This window comes from Zonotrichia leucophrys, chromosome Z (genome assembly GCF_028769735.1).
Source record: "Zonotrichia leucophrys gambelii isolate GWCS_2022_RI chromosome Z, RI_Zleu_2.0, whole genome shotgun sequence".
Classification (NCBI taxonomy): domain Eukaryota; kingdom Metazoa; phylum Chordata; class Aves; order Passeriformes; family Passerellidae; genus Zonotrichia; species Zonotrichia leucophrys.
The window spans coordinates 71578187-71592087 of record NC_088200.1 but is presented as its reverse complement, the minus strand read 5'-3'; the positions used below and the strand labels follow the sequence as shown (position 1 = coordinate 71592087).

The 13901-nt window shown below is 41.3% G+C and overlaps 1 protein-coding gene across 5 annotated transcripts in view; it reads left to right on the top strand.

The window, feature by feature from the left end:
• Positions 1-13901, top strand: part of XRCC4 (X-ray repair cross complementing 4) — a 144117-nt gene that overhangs the window by 54502 nt on the left and 75714 nt on the right. For all 5 annotated transcript variants that reach the window (XM_064735758.1, XM_064735761.1, XM_064735759.1 and 2 more), the window contains exons 4-6: positions 1039-1205; positions 5769-5921; positions 6307-6410. In XM_064735758.1, coding sequence (XP_064591828.1) covers positions 1039-1205; positions 5769-5921; positions 6307-6410 — 424 coding nt within the window. The remainder of the gene's footprint in view (positions 1-1038; positions 1206-5768; positions 5922-6306; positions 6411-13901) is intronic.

Below are 13901 nucleotides of genomic sequence, written 5' to 3'. Positions count from 1 at the left end.
ACAACTTACTGGCTAGAATTTTCATATTAGCTGCATAAATTACAGACTAACAGAATCCCAGGATATTTGGGGTTGGGAGGGATGTCTGGGGATGATCTGGTGCATCCCACAGGAAGGTGCCTAGCTGGGGCTGGGATGTCTCCACACAGGGACACTCCAAGCCCTCCCTGGGCAGCTGTTCCAGGGCTCTGCTGTCCCTCCATGCACACAAGTTCTCCCTCCTGCTGCCCTGCCCCTCGCTGCCCTTTCTTTGATGGCCGCTGCTGCTGCTGCTGGCACTGGCAGCACCGAGCAGAGCCCGGCCCGTGCTCTGGCAGCCCTTGCTGATGTTGGGGGGCATTGATGGCATCCCCTTGGCACGATCCGCTGGGGCCAGCGGGGTCGGGCGTGGGGGTTCACCAGAGCCATCTCAAAAGTTCCACTTTATACAGTCTCAATCCAAAGGGGCGGCATCCGGCCAAAGGGTGGGGAAGATTCCTGGGCCATTGTGCTGAGAGCCCTCGGTGTGTGGGGCAGGCGCAGCGAGCAAGGCCCAGGCACCCAGTCAGGGCTTGTGGGGCAGGGGCAGCGTGTGAGGACAAGCCAGCATCCATCAGAAGCTGTTCCAAGCAGTGCTCTGGGCAGGCACAGCCAGCACCCCTGCAAACAATCACTTGGGATAACATCCAGCAAACGTCCCCCTCAGCCAGGCCCGGGCTCCTGACGGGGCCTTTAGGGCCCTCGTGGCCATCATGAGGCAAATGAAGGAAACTCGGGAACGTCTCTCGCGGCCCTGTCAGGGCTCCCTTGTGCAGCCTGGCCAGCCCAGAGATGCTGCAGAGTCCTTCTCAACATTGTGGCCCTCTGGAAATAATTGCCATGTAGATTATTCCACATATTCCTCCATTCTCTGCATGACAAAATCATTGTCTCCCTTTAAACTGGAGGACTGTAAGGTATTTCTTATGCTTATTAAAGATGTATTCAAGTTTACTGGGGGGAAGCCTCAGTGAAGATTTTTGTTCAGCTGAAATCATTCATTCTTTCTTTGTGTCTCAGTTCAGACTTGGATCTCTGAAGCTGCAGGAAGTCCCAAACCCAGCAGAGGTGATCAAGGAACTCATTGGTTACTGCCTGGACAGCCTGGGGAAGCTGCAAGCCAAAACTGAGCATCTGCAGAGAGAAAATGAAAGGCTTTTCAGCAACTGGAGCGAGGTGGAGAAGAGGTGAGTTCCCAGGTGGATTCACAGGTGACACCTGAGAAGCTCAGCAGCACTGGTCAGAAATTTTTATTCATTTGAGACATGTTTTGAGCTCAGGTAACCACAGCCCATGTAGTTGTAGATCTCCTTCCTTTGATAAAGGTGCAACTGATACTAATAATTTGCAATTAAAGGTGGTTTTAGCTTCTGTGTTAGAAAAAATCCCCAAACACCTCAAAATCTGTGGAATTAGCTTCACTTTCCTTAGGAAACCTTTTCATGAATATTATTTCCTATGAATCTTAGAACTGGCAGTGTAAATTATTTACATTTTTGAGTGGGGAATAAATTACTGTTTCTTTCATCTCTTTTCTTTGTTGAGGAAGCCGGAATTGAAAGATGAGTGCAGTATTATAGGAAAAAGCACCATTATTTTTCAAGAGATTTTTGTAATTGCTGCTGCATTTACAATCTGAGTTGTCTATCATTCTGTAGTGAAATAATCTGTGCTTGTTTCAGTAAGCATATAACTCTTTGAGGGAGATCTGTCTTGCTTTTCTGTAGCTTTACCTGAAAAAACACACAATCTAGGAAGATTGATGAAAGAATGCAGCTAATTTGCGTTAATTTACCTTGAAAAAGACAGCCAACTTTTTGGGAGGAGTTAGTTTTGTTTCCCTCTCATTAAAATGAGTAACAGTTTCTCCTGACAGTCTCCCTGACAAGCAGAGGGCCTCCCTAAGTAGTGTTTTACTGCTTAACAGTGTAATTGAACAATAGTGTATTGTATAACCCGTGTTCTGTGCTGCATTACACGCTGATGTGTAAGAGGCATTAGTGCTTGTATCAATTTCCATGGTGGGGTGGCACTTTTACAGAGTAACCCCAAAGAAAAGGAGGAATAAGGAAAAAAAAACCTCCGAGCTGTGTGACTTTGTTCTCAGTGCAAGCTGGTGGATTTCTTTAGCATGTTTGTAGTTTTGAGTAGATGAAAAATGATTTTTCGAAATATACGCTGAAGGTTTTATGGTCACCAGTCTTTGGTCATGTCTGTTTTATGCAGAATAAAAATAATTCAGAAATCATTTTCATTCAAGAAGTATTGGGCTTTTTCATTTGGTTCTTTGGGGGATTTTGGGGGTGTTGTTTTGTTTGGGAGATTTTTGGTTTTATTTTTTGGGTTCATTTTTTTGTTTTGTTTTGTTTTATTGTTTGTTTGTTAGTTTTTTGTTTTATTTTGATTTTTTAATTTTTGGTGTGGTTTTTTTATTCTTTTTCCCACAACCCCCTTCTACCCTGCTGCCTGCCTTTGCTGTTTCAGCTCCAAACGCTGCGAGTTGCCCCGAGCTGAACAAAGCTGTGCCTGTCTTTGTTCAGGAGGCAGGAATTCAGGATTTACATCCTGCACCACTCTGGGTGCTGAGTGCTGGAACATCAAACACAGAGCATGTGGTGTGCAGAGCTGCAGCCAGGGCACACCAGCCCCACAGCCCCTGCAGCTCCCTCTGCTCACAGCCTCTCTCCTCAGGGCTTGGTTAGAATTAAAACATAGCAGGCAGGCTTCTGAGAGCTGCTCCTGTGCCCCTCAGTCGTGGGGCACTGGGTGGAATTATTCAATAATCCCATTTCCATCTCCCTGTTTAATTCTGTTGACCATCACGGAGGTTTTGGTGAGCAAGTGGCTACTTGGGCTTGAGTGTGTGTGTCTGTGTGTGTACACCTCAGGGATGGATGAGTTAAAATATCAGAGCACAACAGCTGTTTTCTTTATTTCTTATAGAAAATTCAAGGCCAATAGCTATTTTCTTTATTTCTTTTAGAAAATTCAAGACAAATTATTTCCAGGCCAAGTTGGACGCTGGGGCTTGGAGCAACCTGGGACAGTGGAAGGTGTCCCTGCCCATGGCAGGGTGGGACTGGCTGGAGTTTAAGGCCCTCCAACTCAAACCAGTCTGTGATTCCATGATAATGGAGGTGGCAAATATTAAGTAATAATAACATGTAGAAAATAATTTCTTGAACAATAAAAATCCAATTTCTAGTTCGGCCACGGGGTATGTATTTTGGTTTTGGATGTCCAAAATTTGAGAGACAAGCCAAATTCAAAATAGCTGCCAGTTTATGTTGTGGTCACCTGCGGTGACAGTATATTTAAACCACAAGCAGATTATAAAAATGCAAGCTAGGTACTTTGGGCTTGAAACTGAGTGTTCAGCATTAGCTCATCAACATTCCATACCATTTCCAATGCTGGGGGAAGGGTGAATCTGAAATGCAAGGGAGAGGTGCCGTGGGATCCAGGAATTATTTCAGAGCACTGGGAACAGGGATGAATACCAGAGATGCTGAATTATTTCCTTCATAGTGTTGGATTGTGAAGCTTGCCACTAAGAATTAAAGGAAAGCCATTAAGTTTCATAGCTCAGGTTCGCCTCTGTAGAGCACGTGTGATTGCTCTGTGTTGGGTCAGCACCAGAAATCTTGTTTTTTATAATTAATTTCTCAGTTTATTGTTTGTCATAGTCCCTAGCAGTGGCTGTTTGACCATTGCCTTTTACCAGTCTCTGCTAAACTATCAGATATGCCATATAAAAGTGTATTTTAAAGGCATATAAACTGCAAGTACAGCATTAATGTGAAGCTTTTGTGATATTCTGTGTTCTGCCAAATTAATGCCATTCTGTGTGTGGAGAATGTATTTGGATGTGGGCAGCTTTGAATAATGGGAGAGAAAAATTAAAAAAAAGGTGTTCATGTAAATGAAAACAATCATATAAGATTAACTGATGGCATACTACTAATTGGTTCTGCCCAGAGGGAAAAGTTAATATTCTAATTCTAATATTCAAGATGCTAATTTTTTTTCTCTGGAGACTGAAGGAATTGGCTAGTCTTGCAGTTGGTTTCTCCACTGTACTACTCACAGTCCAGGCAGCATCAGCTTCACTTCACTGAAGTTTCCTTTTAAGTGGATTTTCATCAGGGGATGTCTTTGCAGCACCCAGGGACCTCACTGAAGTTATCTTAAATGGCATTTTTTTGGCCAAGTCAGCCACATTTCTCAATATTTGGACCAGCCTCAACTCCTCCACCACAAACCAGTGCCTTGTCAAAGTAAAGGCGGAGAGCAACCACTTTCCCTGGTTTATGTGTGGGAGAGGGGATTATTCTAAGGGATTTGATACAGACAAGATTAGCATATTTTAGACAAAATCCTTTTTCCCCCCATTTTTATGTATACAGAAATAATTAGTATCAAGCATGTCCAGGCTCTTCTGGGCCTTGCATTAGGGTTTATGGTTCTTTGTGAATTGTCTATTTATTCCCCACTAAACAGTTAACTTCCCTTTTGTAGGTGGGAAGTCTCCTGGTAGTTGATTAGTACCTATGATCTTTCATTTAAGAATTATTGAACTGATCTGTATGGTAATGATGTTCTGCTATTTGCATTTAAATTGGATGAATTATTTATCAACTATCAAGCATATCCCTAAAGCATTGAACAGTAGGCTTAATACTTCATGAGATTTCACACATTTCACCAAAACATTAAAATTGTGAGATTTTTTTTTTTTTTTGCTATTGTCTTGCTTCCTACATCATATATGGGTTTGATCTGTGAACAAAATAATTAGTATTTATGTAGGAAGTCTGTTGAAATCTCTTGCCTTATAAATTAATATTTTTAAAGTCTGTTACATGTCTGGGTTTAATAGCATAATAAGCATTCTAAACTTTTTTACAGCCTTGCACAGGCTGGTGAAAAATACGATTTTGACTTATGACTACTATACTTACTATGATCAATAAAATTATCAAGATACTTATTTGCTTCTTGTGTACACAGCTAATAAAATGTTTGTGGTTCAACCCAAGGACTTAAAGGTTATGAAATACAATAATTAAATACAGAGTTACATTTGCCACAAATCACTTGATTTGTTGTGCTCAGGTTTGCTTGTATTCCAGTTTTGCTTATGAGCATTCAAACACCCATATTCTTAATTTAATACTCCCATTGTGCTTCCTTTTATTGACATTCATCTACCTGCATAGATCAATACTAAATTTTTTTAAAAACCTGAAGTATATTTTCCTCTGAAGATATTAAGAGCTAGGCATTTTTTATATTTTGAAATTTTCTTTTCCTCTTCAAATATATTTCACACCAATGTGTGGTACGGATTTGAAGCCTGTCTAGGTGAATCATATCTGTTTATAATCTCATTATGTGTTTCCTCCTAAGGTGTATGCCCACTGTTGTGATTCAGCCTTGAAAATAAAGAACATTTGCCTGTTTAAATTTTAGTTGTCTTGGGTGGAGGGGTGCAAGAACGTACCAAAAATAAAAAAAAAGTTCATGAAAAGAAAGGTTCACATTGGGGAACTTCTCCCTTTTGGAAGCAGAGCTCATTGCACTCCTCTGTGGAAAAACCACCAAAAAAAAAGCTTATTCAGGCCTGTTTCAGACACAAGGGGCTGGACCAGCCCTGAGTGGTTTGGAGTGGGGATTCCAGGCTGGCCTCAGGACAGAATTGTCTTCTAGGAAACAGAGGAGTTGGTGTAACAGTTAATTTTGTGCTGCAGGCTGGAAAAATGTGTGGAAGCCAAAGAGGAGCTGGAGGCAGACCTTTACAGCAGGTTTGTTTTGGTGCTGAATGAAAAGAAGGCAAAGATAAGGAACTTGCAGAAGCTGTTGAGTGAAGCTAAAGAATCTGCAGCGGATGCCAAGTGTGCCAGGTATTTAATTTCCCTGGGTTTCTTGGTGGGGTGCACATGCGAGTTTAGCTTAGCTCAGTTTCCATCTCCCTGGCCCTGACAGTGAGTGACAGTTCTTCCTGGCTGAGTGCTGGCTTATCCAAACCAATCCTGGAAGTCAGGGGAGAGGAGGATTCCTTCTGGCATCCCTGCAAGCAGCAGCAGATTGCTGTGGGTGCTGTAGCCAAGAAGTGAGTGTTTGATGGAGCTCTCCTGCTTTCTGCTGGGCTGCAATTGATTTTCCAGTAGGATCATGTCCCTGCCCTTCCCATAGGTGGTGATTTCATACATATTCTCCCTGAATTATTTAATTCCTTTGAGAAACAAAAATACCTTAATTTCTTTCCCTTTCTTTTGATGTTTTTAGGGATAGTATAGCTGCTACTCAGGTGGTTGTAAAGAGAGAAAACAACTATGATGCCAGCACTGATGAGGAAAGTGAAAATCCAGCACGGGCCTCGTTGCCATCAGGTAAGACAGAAAGCATTGTCTTTGTGTTATATCACAGACAGGCTTTGTGTGAATAAACCTTAAGGAAGGCAAAATGCTACCTGACAGATTGCTCTGTGACAAGCCAGCCAGCAAGCCTCACAAATACCTCTCCTGGAGCAGAGTACAATACTGGCATTTTCAAATTAGAGAGGGGAGGTTTAAAAGCATGTTGCACGAGTGAAGGCACTGTCATTTCTTGCAAAGTGACAAATTACACACTTTGCAGAACTAATGACAGTCTAACAGTATCCGAACCATCAACAATTCCATTTTAAATTCTAGGAATCATGATGTGTGTGCCGTGATTGATAAAGTGTAAAAGGTAGCTCCTGACAGTTTCAATAGTGTTTAAAAAGGGGAAAGAGGGGAGGTTTAACAGCTATAAAAAGAGCTGTGTGCATAAAAGGAATGAAAGTGTATTTATAGCAGAATCCACTTATTTGTCAGAGAATTTTTGGCCTTGTGAAGATGCTCATGAAACTTAATCTGATGAATTCTTCCAGGACTAGAGCCTTGTAAAGTGTGTGGGATGCAGTGATGGCACATTATACAGTACAAAATATTTAACTGTGAATCAGAATTTTGGCATGTTTGTGATAAACTAGTGGGAATACCCAGGGCAAATGCTATAAAAGTTTCAAAACTGCATTGATAGTTGTAATATCGTTTGTTTATATATATGTATAGATATATACACATATGTGTATAAAAATAGATACATAAACTTCCCTTAAGGTCTTCAAAGGTTGCTATGGGTTCTCTCACTGGAGCTTTTTATTTCCACCACAGGTAAAGGTAATCCAGACAACAATCTTTTCCTGTAAAACAGCAATTTTGTGTGCTTCCCATTGGGAGCTGGAAGTGTTTGGGACCCTGGTGCCAGTGGCCAACAGCTTGGTCACTCATGGGGGTCTGTTTGCAGAAGAATTTCTGGCTTTATATAAAGTGGGCAGAGCTTCAGACAAGTGGAGGAAGTTGTGATCACAGAAAGAAATAATTTGATGCTGCACTGGGGTCTCCAGAAGTCTTTGCTGTCAGGTGCTAATTGTTCAGTTCAGGTAACATGATGAGAAATTTGTTTTGTGAAAAGACAGAGAAAAGTGGAAGGTGTGGAGTCTTCTTCTAAATTCAGTGGGGCCTAACTAGCTCAGAGGGAATTTTGAGATGGAGATATGTATTTAATAATGAAAACAACAACTATTGCCCTGCTCAGGCAACCACGAGGGACTGAACTGGAAAATACACCAGCTGTGTTTTTATTTTAGGTGCAAACAAAAAATGTACTTTCTTTTGTCTTTGAGGGATGCAGTCCTCAGGGTTTTGGTCCTGACTGGAAGAGTTCAGATGCAAAATTTGCAGATAACATGAAAAGAACATAAAGTTAATGCTCTGGGAACACAGTTGAGTTTTTCAAGGCCATAGCACTGCTGAATATCCCTGAGGTCAGCTGCTGCTCCTCCTGTGTGCACAGCTTTCTCTCCCAGTGAACAATGGGCAAGCACAGCTAGGTGATGAATATCTGAAGTCTGTCCTAGAATTTTCACACTCAAAAAGAAGCAGATCATGTCTTTATGCGGAAAATAGTAATTCAGGGATGAATGGAATGAGTGGATAGTGAAGCTCAAAGCTCCGTGAAGCATCAAGGACTGTAAGACATAAAAGATAAGACAGATAATATTTGGGATGTTTTTTCTATTTATCTCAGTTTTCCTATATTCTAGTTCATCACTGTATTTCTTTCCCTTTTGGACTTGCAATGTCATTGCAGGAGTCAATGAGAATTAGAAGATTATTGAGGTAGTTTCAGTAGATATTGGTGAAACCCACAATCAAGAGAGAAGGTCATAATTAAAGAATTTCTTTGAAGGAAAGTGAAAGCAGGTGTGTGTGTGCACACATATATGCACAGTAAAAGTGCATTTGTATATGTGCATGTCTAAATAATGCACTATTAATTGAAAAAGCAGGAGTGCTCAGCAAGTGCTTGGGTTTCTGTTGGGAGGGGAAAACTTGTGGTGGTTCCATCACAAGATAGTTCTGTTCTAGCAGCTCATAGGAATGTTACACAGAAGCTATGAAATTCAGACAAAATAATTTTCAAAATCATGATCGTTTGCAAAATCAGCCAAAAAAAAATCAGGATTTGTTGAACTGCAGAGTTTACAACTCTGACAGTTTTTCTTAATCACCAATAATTGTTCTTCTCCTTGAATTTTTGGGGCATTCAAATGCCAGGGTATTTCACTGGATATGGAGGAAAAACCTGCTGATATTTATTAAAAGAAAATTGAATACCTTATTTAGTTATCAGTCTGGTGTTAATCTGATAAAAATATTGTAACAAAATGCACTGAAGAAAAATAGTAAGAAAATTAGTAAGAATGATTAATTGCAATCTTTGTAAAGGGGCAGAATCTGGAGCCTAAAAGTTTACCTAAAATTTCTTCTTTTTTTGGCATTTCCAGTGTGATTTGTATGTTTGATATATGGTTTGCTTTCTCACAACAATTTCTGCGTCCTAGGCTAAAGCAAAGATGAACTGAAACATGGTAGTTTTTGTCTTGCTTACACACTAATGTAGTTAATGCTTGCTAGTGTAAAGGGAGAAATTAAAATGGAATAAGTAAGTATTTTAAAGCACTCAGAAATAAAGCTGATGATAATTACACTCCTTAGAAATAGTACAATGTTTATAAATAATAATACATTTATAAATAACACTTTGTGTGATTCTTCACAAGAGCTTTGCCTGCCATGCCATGAGCATGGGAGGAATTTATTTGAAACCTTGTTTAGGGCTGTGAATGTGAGGATGAGACAGGCACAGAGCTCCAGCTCTCACTGCAGTTCAATAAATTCTGAAGCAGCCGCTACAGATGCTGTGTCAGGTCCTTGAAATGCCCGTGAGCTCCTGCTTGAGAGAGGAAGGAGGAGATGGGGGAAATCCTGCTGCTGCTCCTCGTGGATGGAGTGCCAGGAATGTATCTGGGGAGCAGGACAGGGTTGGTTTGGCTTTGGCTGGTTGAGCTTTTGCTCCAGGGCTGGTGAGATTCCCAGAGTTACCAAATCCAGGTGTTTTCTGGAACTTTGCTTCAGCAAAGTTCCCCCATCTGGAGCAGAGCTGGAAATCCCTCAGAAGGTGTGGAGTGGGGTAAGGCTGTGATTCCCTTGGTGCGCTGGTGCCAGCTGGGCACAATTGTTCTTTAAGGGGAAAAAGCAAAGCCTGAGTTCCTCCTGGCCCACAGGAGCGAGTGGGTCACTCAGCAGGATGCTACAAGATGTTTCTGTCATTGCAGGATACAGAAACGCTAATTCTGGTTAGGGACAGCCCAGTTGTTACAGATTCCTCTTTCTTCCCTCTGCACTGAATTGTAATGGTTTTGTTTACTGAGCCCTTCCTCCTCGGGATCCTGAAATGACAATATCAGTCTGATAAATCATTATTTGATATCACGGTTGGAAATAATGGCTTTGCCCTGCAAATCAGCTCCTGTTATTCACTGGAAAATGTTTTAGTGGTTCACCCATCAGGAGGCTTTTAAAACATGAGCAAGGATGGGATAAATGTTCCCCCTCTCTGCTGCCTTCCCAGGAGCTTGAAAGAGAGATGGAGGGTAACAGTTTACTCTTCACAGTGCCTGGAAAGTGACCAGAAAGGAGAATATTATCCCTCCTCCCAGGTATATGCCAAAACTGCAGGGAAAGATTTAATTATTGCAATCTATTGTAGATAAGAAGGATAACATAGCAGGTGGGATGTAGGAAGAAATTGTTTAATGATTTATTGTTGTTATTTTAATTTATAAATGCCATTATATGTGTCTGCCTCTGGACAGAACAAGGCTGCTGTGCACCAATTTACAGTCAGCTTGCATCTCGTTTTATTTTCCTTAGTTGTATTTCACATTATAATTGGTAGGAGTTACCTCTCCTTAGGGTAAGGAGGGATGTCATGATCTGCCCTGCTGGATCAAATAAAATTTTATGATCTGTGTTTCTTGCCGAGTTGTGTGGAAATATCCCACATTTCCCCAGACACTGAGTGCCCACACTTTTCTGCGTGTTTGATGATGAGGACAGGTTCAGAACTGGTTCTACTAAAATCTCTGCAGAGCCCACAGTAAATAAGAGCGAGCACCTTGCCATCTCCCACTGCCTCACCATGCAAATGTTCTCACCCCCTGCATTCAAGCTCCTGCCTTGGGGATTGTGTGTTATGCCCTCAGGACTTAGTGGCACTTTAAATTTAATTAGCTCTCCTGTGTAGTCCAAGCCACTGATGGCTCGATGCTGCTGGTTAATAAGCTTTGATCAAAGTTAATAATAATAAAAAAAGCCTGTTGTAACAGCACCCGGCTGTGCTGTGCAGTTAAAATTCCATCTGTGAAGGCTTCTCTTTAAAAGTCTGTTTTTTAGGAGTTTTAGTACTTAGCCATCCTAATTTACCTCAAGTTTAAATTATTTCTCTTTTTGTCAGGCTGCAATTGAAAATGGTTCATCCTGAGGAACAATCTCATTTCCCTTTCCTTTAAAGCTGTAGATACCTTTTCTTTTCTTCTCCCTGAAACTTGATACTGATTTTTCCCCTGCAACCAGATGGTTTTGTGCCTCTGAAATAGTTGTGGTGGCCAAACTGGTTTCCCTCTGTATTACAGCAGGTGTCATGGTCAAAATGCATTTACAGTAAAAATATCAAAATGTTCCATGCCCCTTTAAAAATCCTCATGTGAGTATTGCACTAAGAGGGATTTACAACACATTACCTTGACATATTTCTATGAAAATTATCAAAATTGCTTCTATCTCTGCATATTCTCTACACACCTTCTTTCTGTTCCTTCTTCAGCATTTACAGTGATGCAGCTGAATGTGGTTTCACCAAAATGAGTCATTATTTGATGAAATTCTGTAATTGACAGAGTCAGATTTATACTTTGTTAAGGCTGTTGAAAGTTTGGTGATTGATCAAAAAAAAATTAGAGCAGTTAATGATCACACTGCACAGTTAGGTGCCACAGCATTGATTAATATAAAATTTTAAAATGTTTGTTGTTGTATTATCCACATACTAATAAATGTCACACATGAAAGACCTTTTATTTCCTTGGTGAGTTGTAAAATGTTTTTAAGTGCTATTTAATTTCTGCATAAATTGTCAAATTAACTGCCTTTAGTATATTCAAGTTAAATTGTAAGAGCCTTATTTTAGAATCATTTTCAGACCAAGCTGTTGATTACAATCTTGATGCACACCCATGAATGCAGTGTTGTTTTTTTTTTCTGTCCTCAACTGAAAAACCAGGTTAATTTCAACAGTTCAGCAATGTGCACTTTGAACAGAGGTGGAATTATTTCATTTTTGGGGGGGAGTTAATATGGTCACACAAAGGAGAATAAGTGATATAAAGTTTTTGAGTAAATAAGTCACAATTAAATCCATTAATGAAGCAGTGCCTTATCTCCTTCCATGAATAATGGAATCATTTCCCAAGCCTATTTTGACACCTGTTGGTAGAGAATTTACCTCCCCAGTTGTGAAACTGCAACTTGAGTGGAGCTGGAGCTGTTCCCTGCTCTGCCTCATCCTCCTCCAATGCCCAGCTGAAGAGCCACTGCTTATCAGGTGAGCAGGAAACTCCTGCCAGGGGCAATCCCCATTCCAGCTTCTGTCTCTGCTTTACTCCACACTCCCTGCATCTGCAGGGTAATTCTCCTTTTGGGATCTGGTGCAATTAAAGGACCTGGCAGGGATTATTTTTATTACACCACATTATTCTTCAATACTTGTATTATGGACCACAGCAGTGACTGAATTCAGTGCACAGTGAAATGCAAGCCTGCCCAGGAAACCTCTGTCACACAATTTCATTTTGAACTTGGTCCTCCCGCTGTCCCAGGCTGCCCCAGGCCTTGTCCAGCCTGGCCTTGGGCATTCCCAGGGATCCAGGGGCAGCCCCAGCTTCCCTGGGAATTCCACCCCGTCCCCTGCCCCCCTTGAAGGCAACAATTCCTTCCCAATTCCTTCCCAATTCCTTCCCAATTTCCCATCTGACCCTGCCCCCAGCCAGTTGTAATTCAGAAGAAACAGCATCAAAAATATTTAGGCATATTTCATGATATACTGAAAACCAGATAATTGACATGCAGAAAACACAGAGCATTTGCGTTCAGTTTTTGAGAACACTGTCACTTCAGAAGAGTTGACATTTGGTTTAGCACTGTTGGGGGATCCTTTCAACAAGGAGAAGTATTGATTCTTGAGGAAGAAAGGTTCCTGAAAGGGTGGCGATCCTGAACACTGGGATGAAAACCCTTATTGTCAGCTGGGGCTGTCTGTCAGCAAGCCCTGGATGCTGCAGGTGCTGGCACACCAGGGAGCAGCACATTCCAGCAGAGTTTGCTGTCACCTGTGGCTGTTCCAAGTTCTGTAGCAGCTCCTCTGATGCAGAGCTGAGTGTTTTGCAGGCTGTCTTCTCAAGCTGCCCATTTCCTGTGTGTTTTGTGTTTTGGGTGGGGAGTCAGGCAGTGGGCAGTTCCCCAGTGCTGGGTGCACACACCAGTTTGTTTTCTATTTGGACTGTGGGGGCATTTGCTCTGGCCACCTGTGCAACGCTCACTGCCATAATTACCCTAATGACTTCCCAGCTGCATCATGGTGTCTCATCCCAGCAAACAGCCTGTGTTGATTAAAAGCTGGGTTGCTCAAGATTGCTCTAAGGCCTGTGGTTGTTCCCTTGATTTATTGCTTTCCCAGGTTAAAGCACACATCCCTGTTTTTAACTGGAAGTTTTCTCAGCCAGGCTGCACCTTGTGAGTCTGGTGGGTCTTGGCTGGATTTGAGAGTTGGTTTCCCTGTTTGGCTCTTTATTGTGTCTTTAAGCCCAGTGGAAACTTGGTGGGAAACAGATTTTACACCTAAGGAAATGTCAAAGTCATCACACTATCTAAACAAGAATAGAAAAAGATGTTTTATTTTAGTGCTATAAAACACCTTTGAGTAAGAAGAAGGAAATCTCATTGCTTCATCTAAAAATCATGAATGTAATATGCCTGTAAACTTTTTTTTTAACTTATTCCCTCCTCCCCTTCTCTACTGTCCTGCTTTTACTGGACATTTTTGTTATTTGTGTCCATCTCAGGTAAAAGGTAATGTCCTAAAGTCACCTTCCCACCTTAAGCTTTTATTTTTAAGGTGGCACATAGATCAATCTAAAAGACACTGAGAATGAGGTGATAAAATTGCACTAGGAAAATTTGCTTTACTCAGTGAAAACGAAAAACGATGGCACTAAACTGATACACAGATTCCACATAAATCACTTGGCATGTTTCCATACTTCCTGGAAAGCAGGATTTTGTTTTTTTGTTTTTGTTTTTTTCTTTTTTTGGTCAGTCATTGTATTGAAAGGCTGAGAAGTCCCTTTTCATCTTTAGGATGAAAGGCTCTTCTTGAGGACCCTTTTCCTCAAT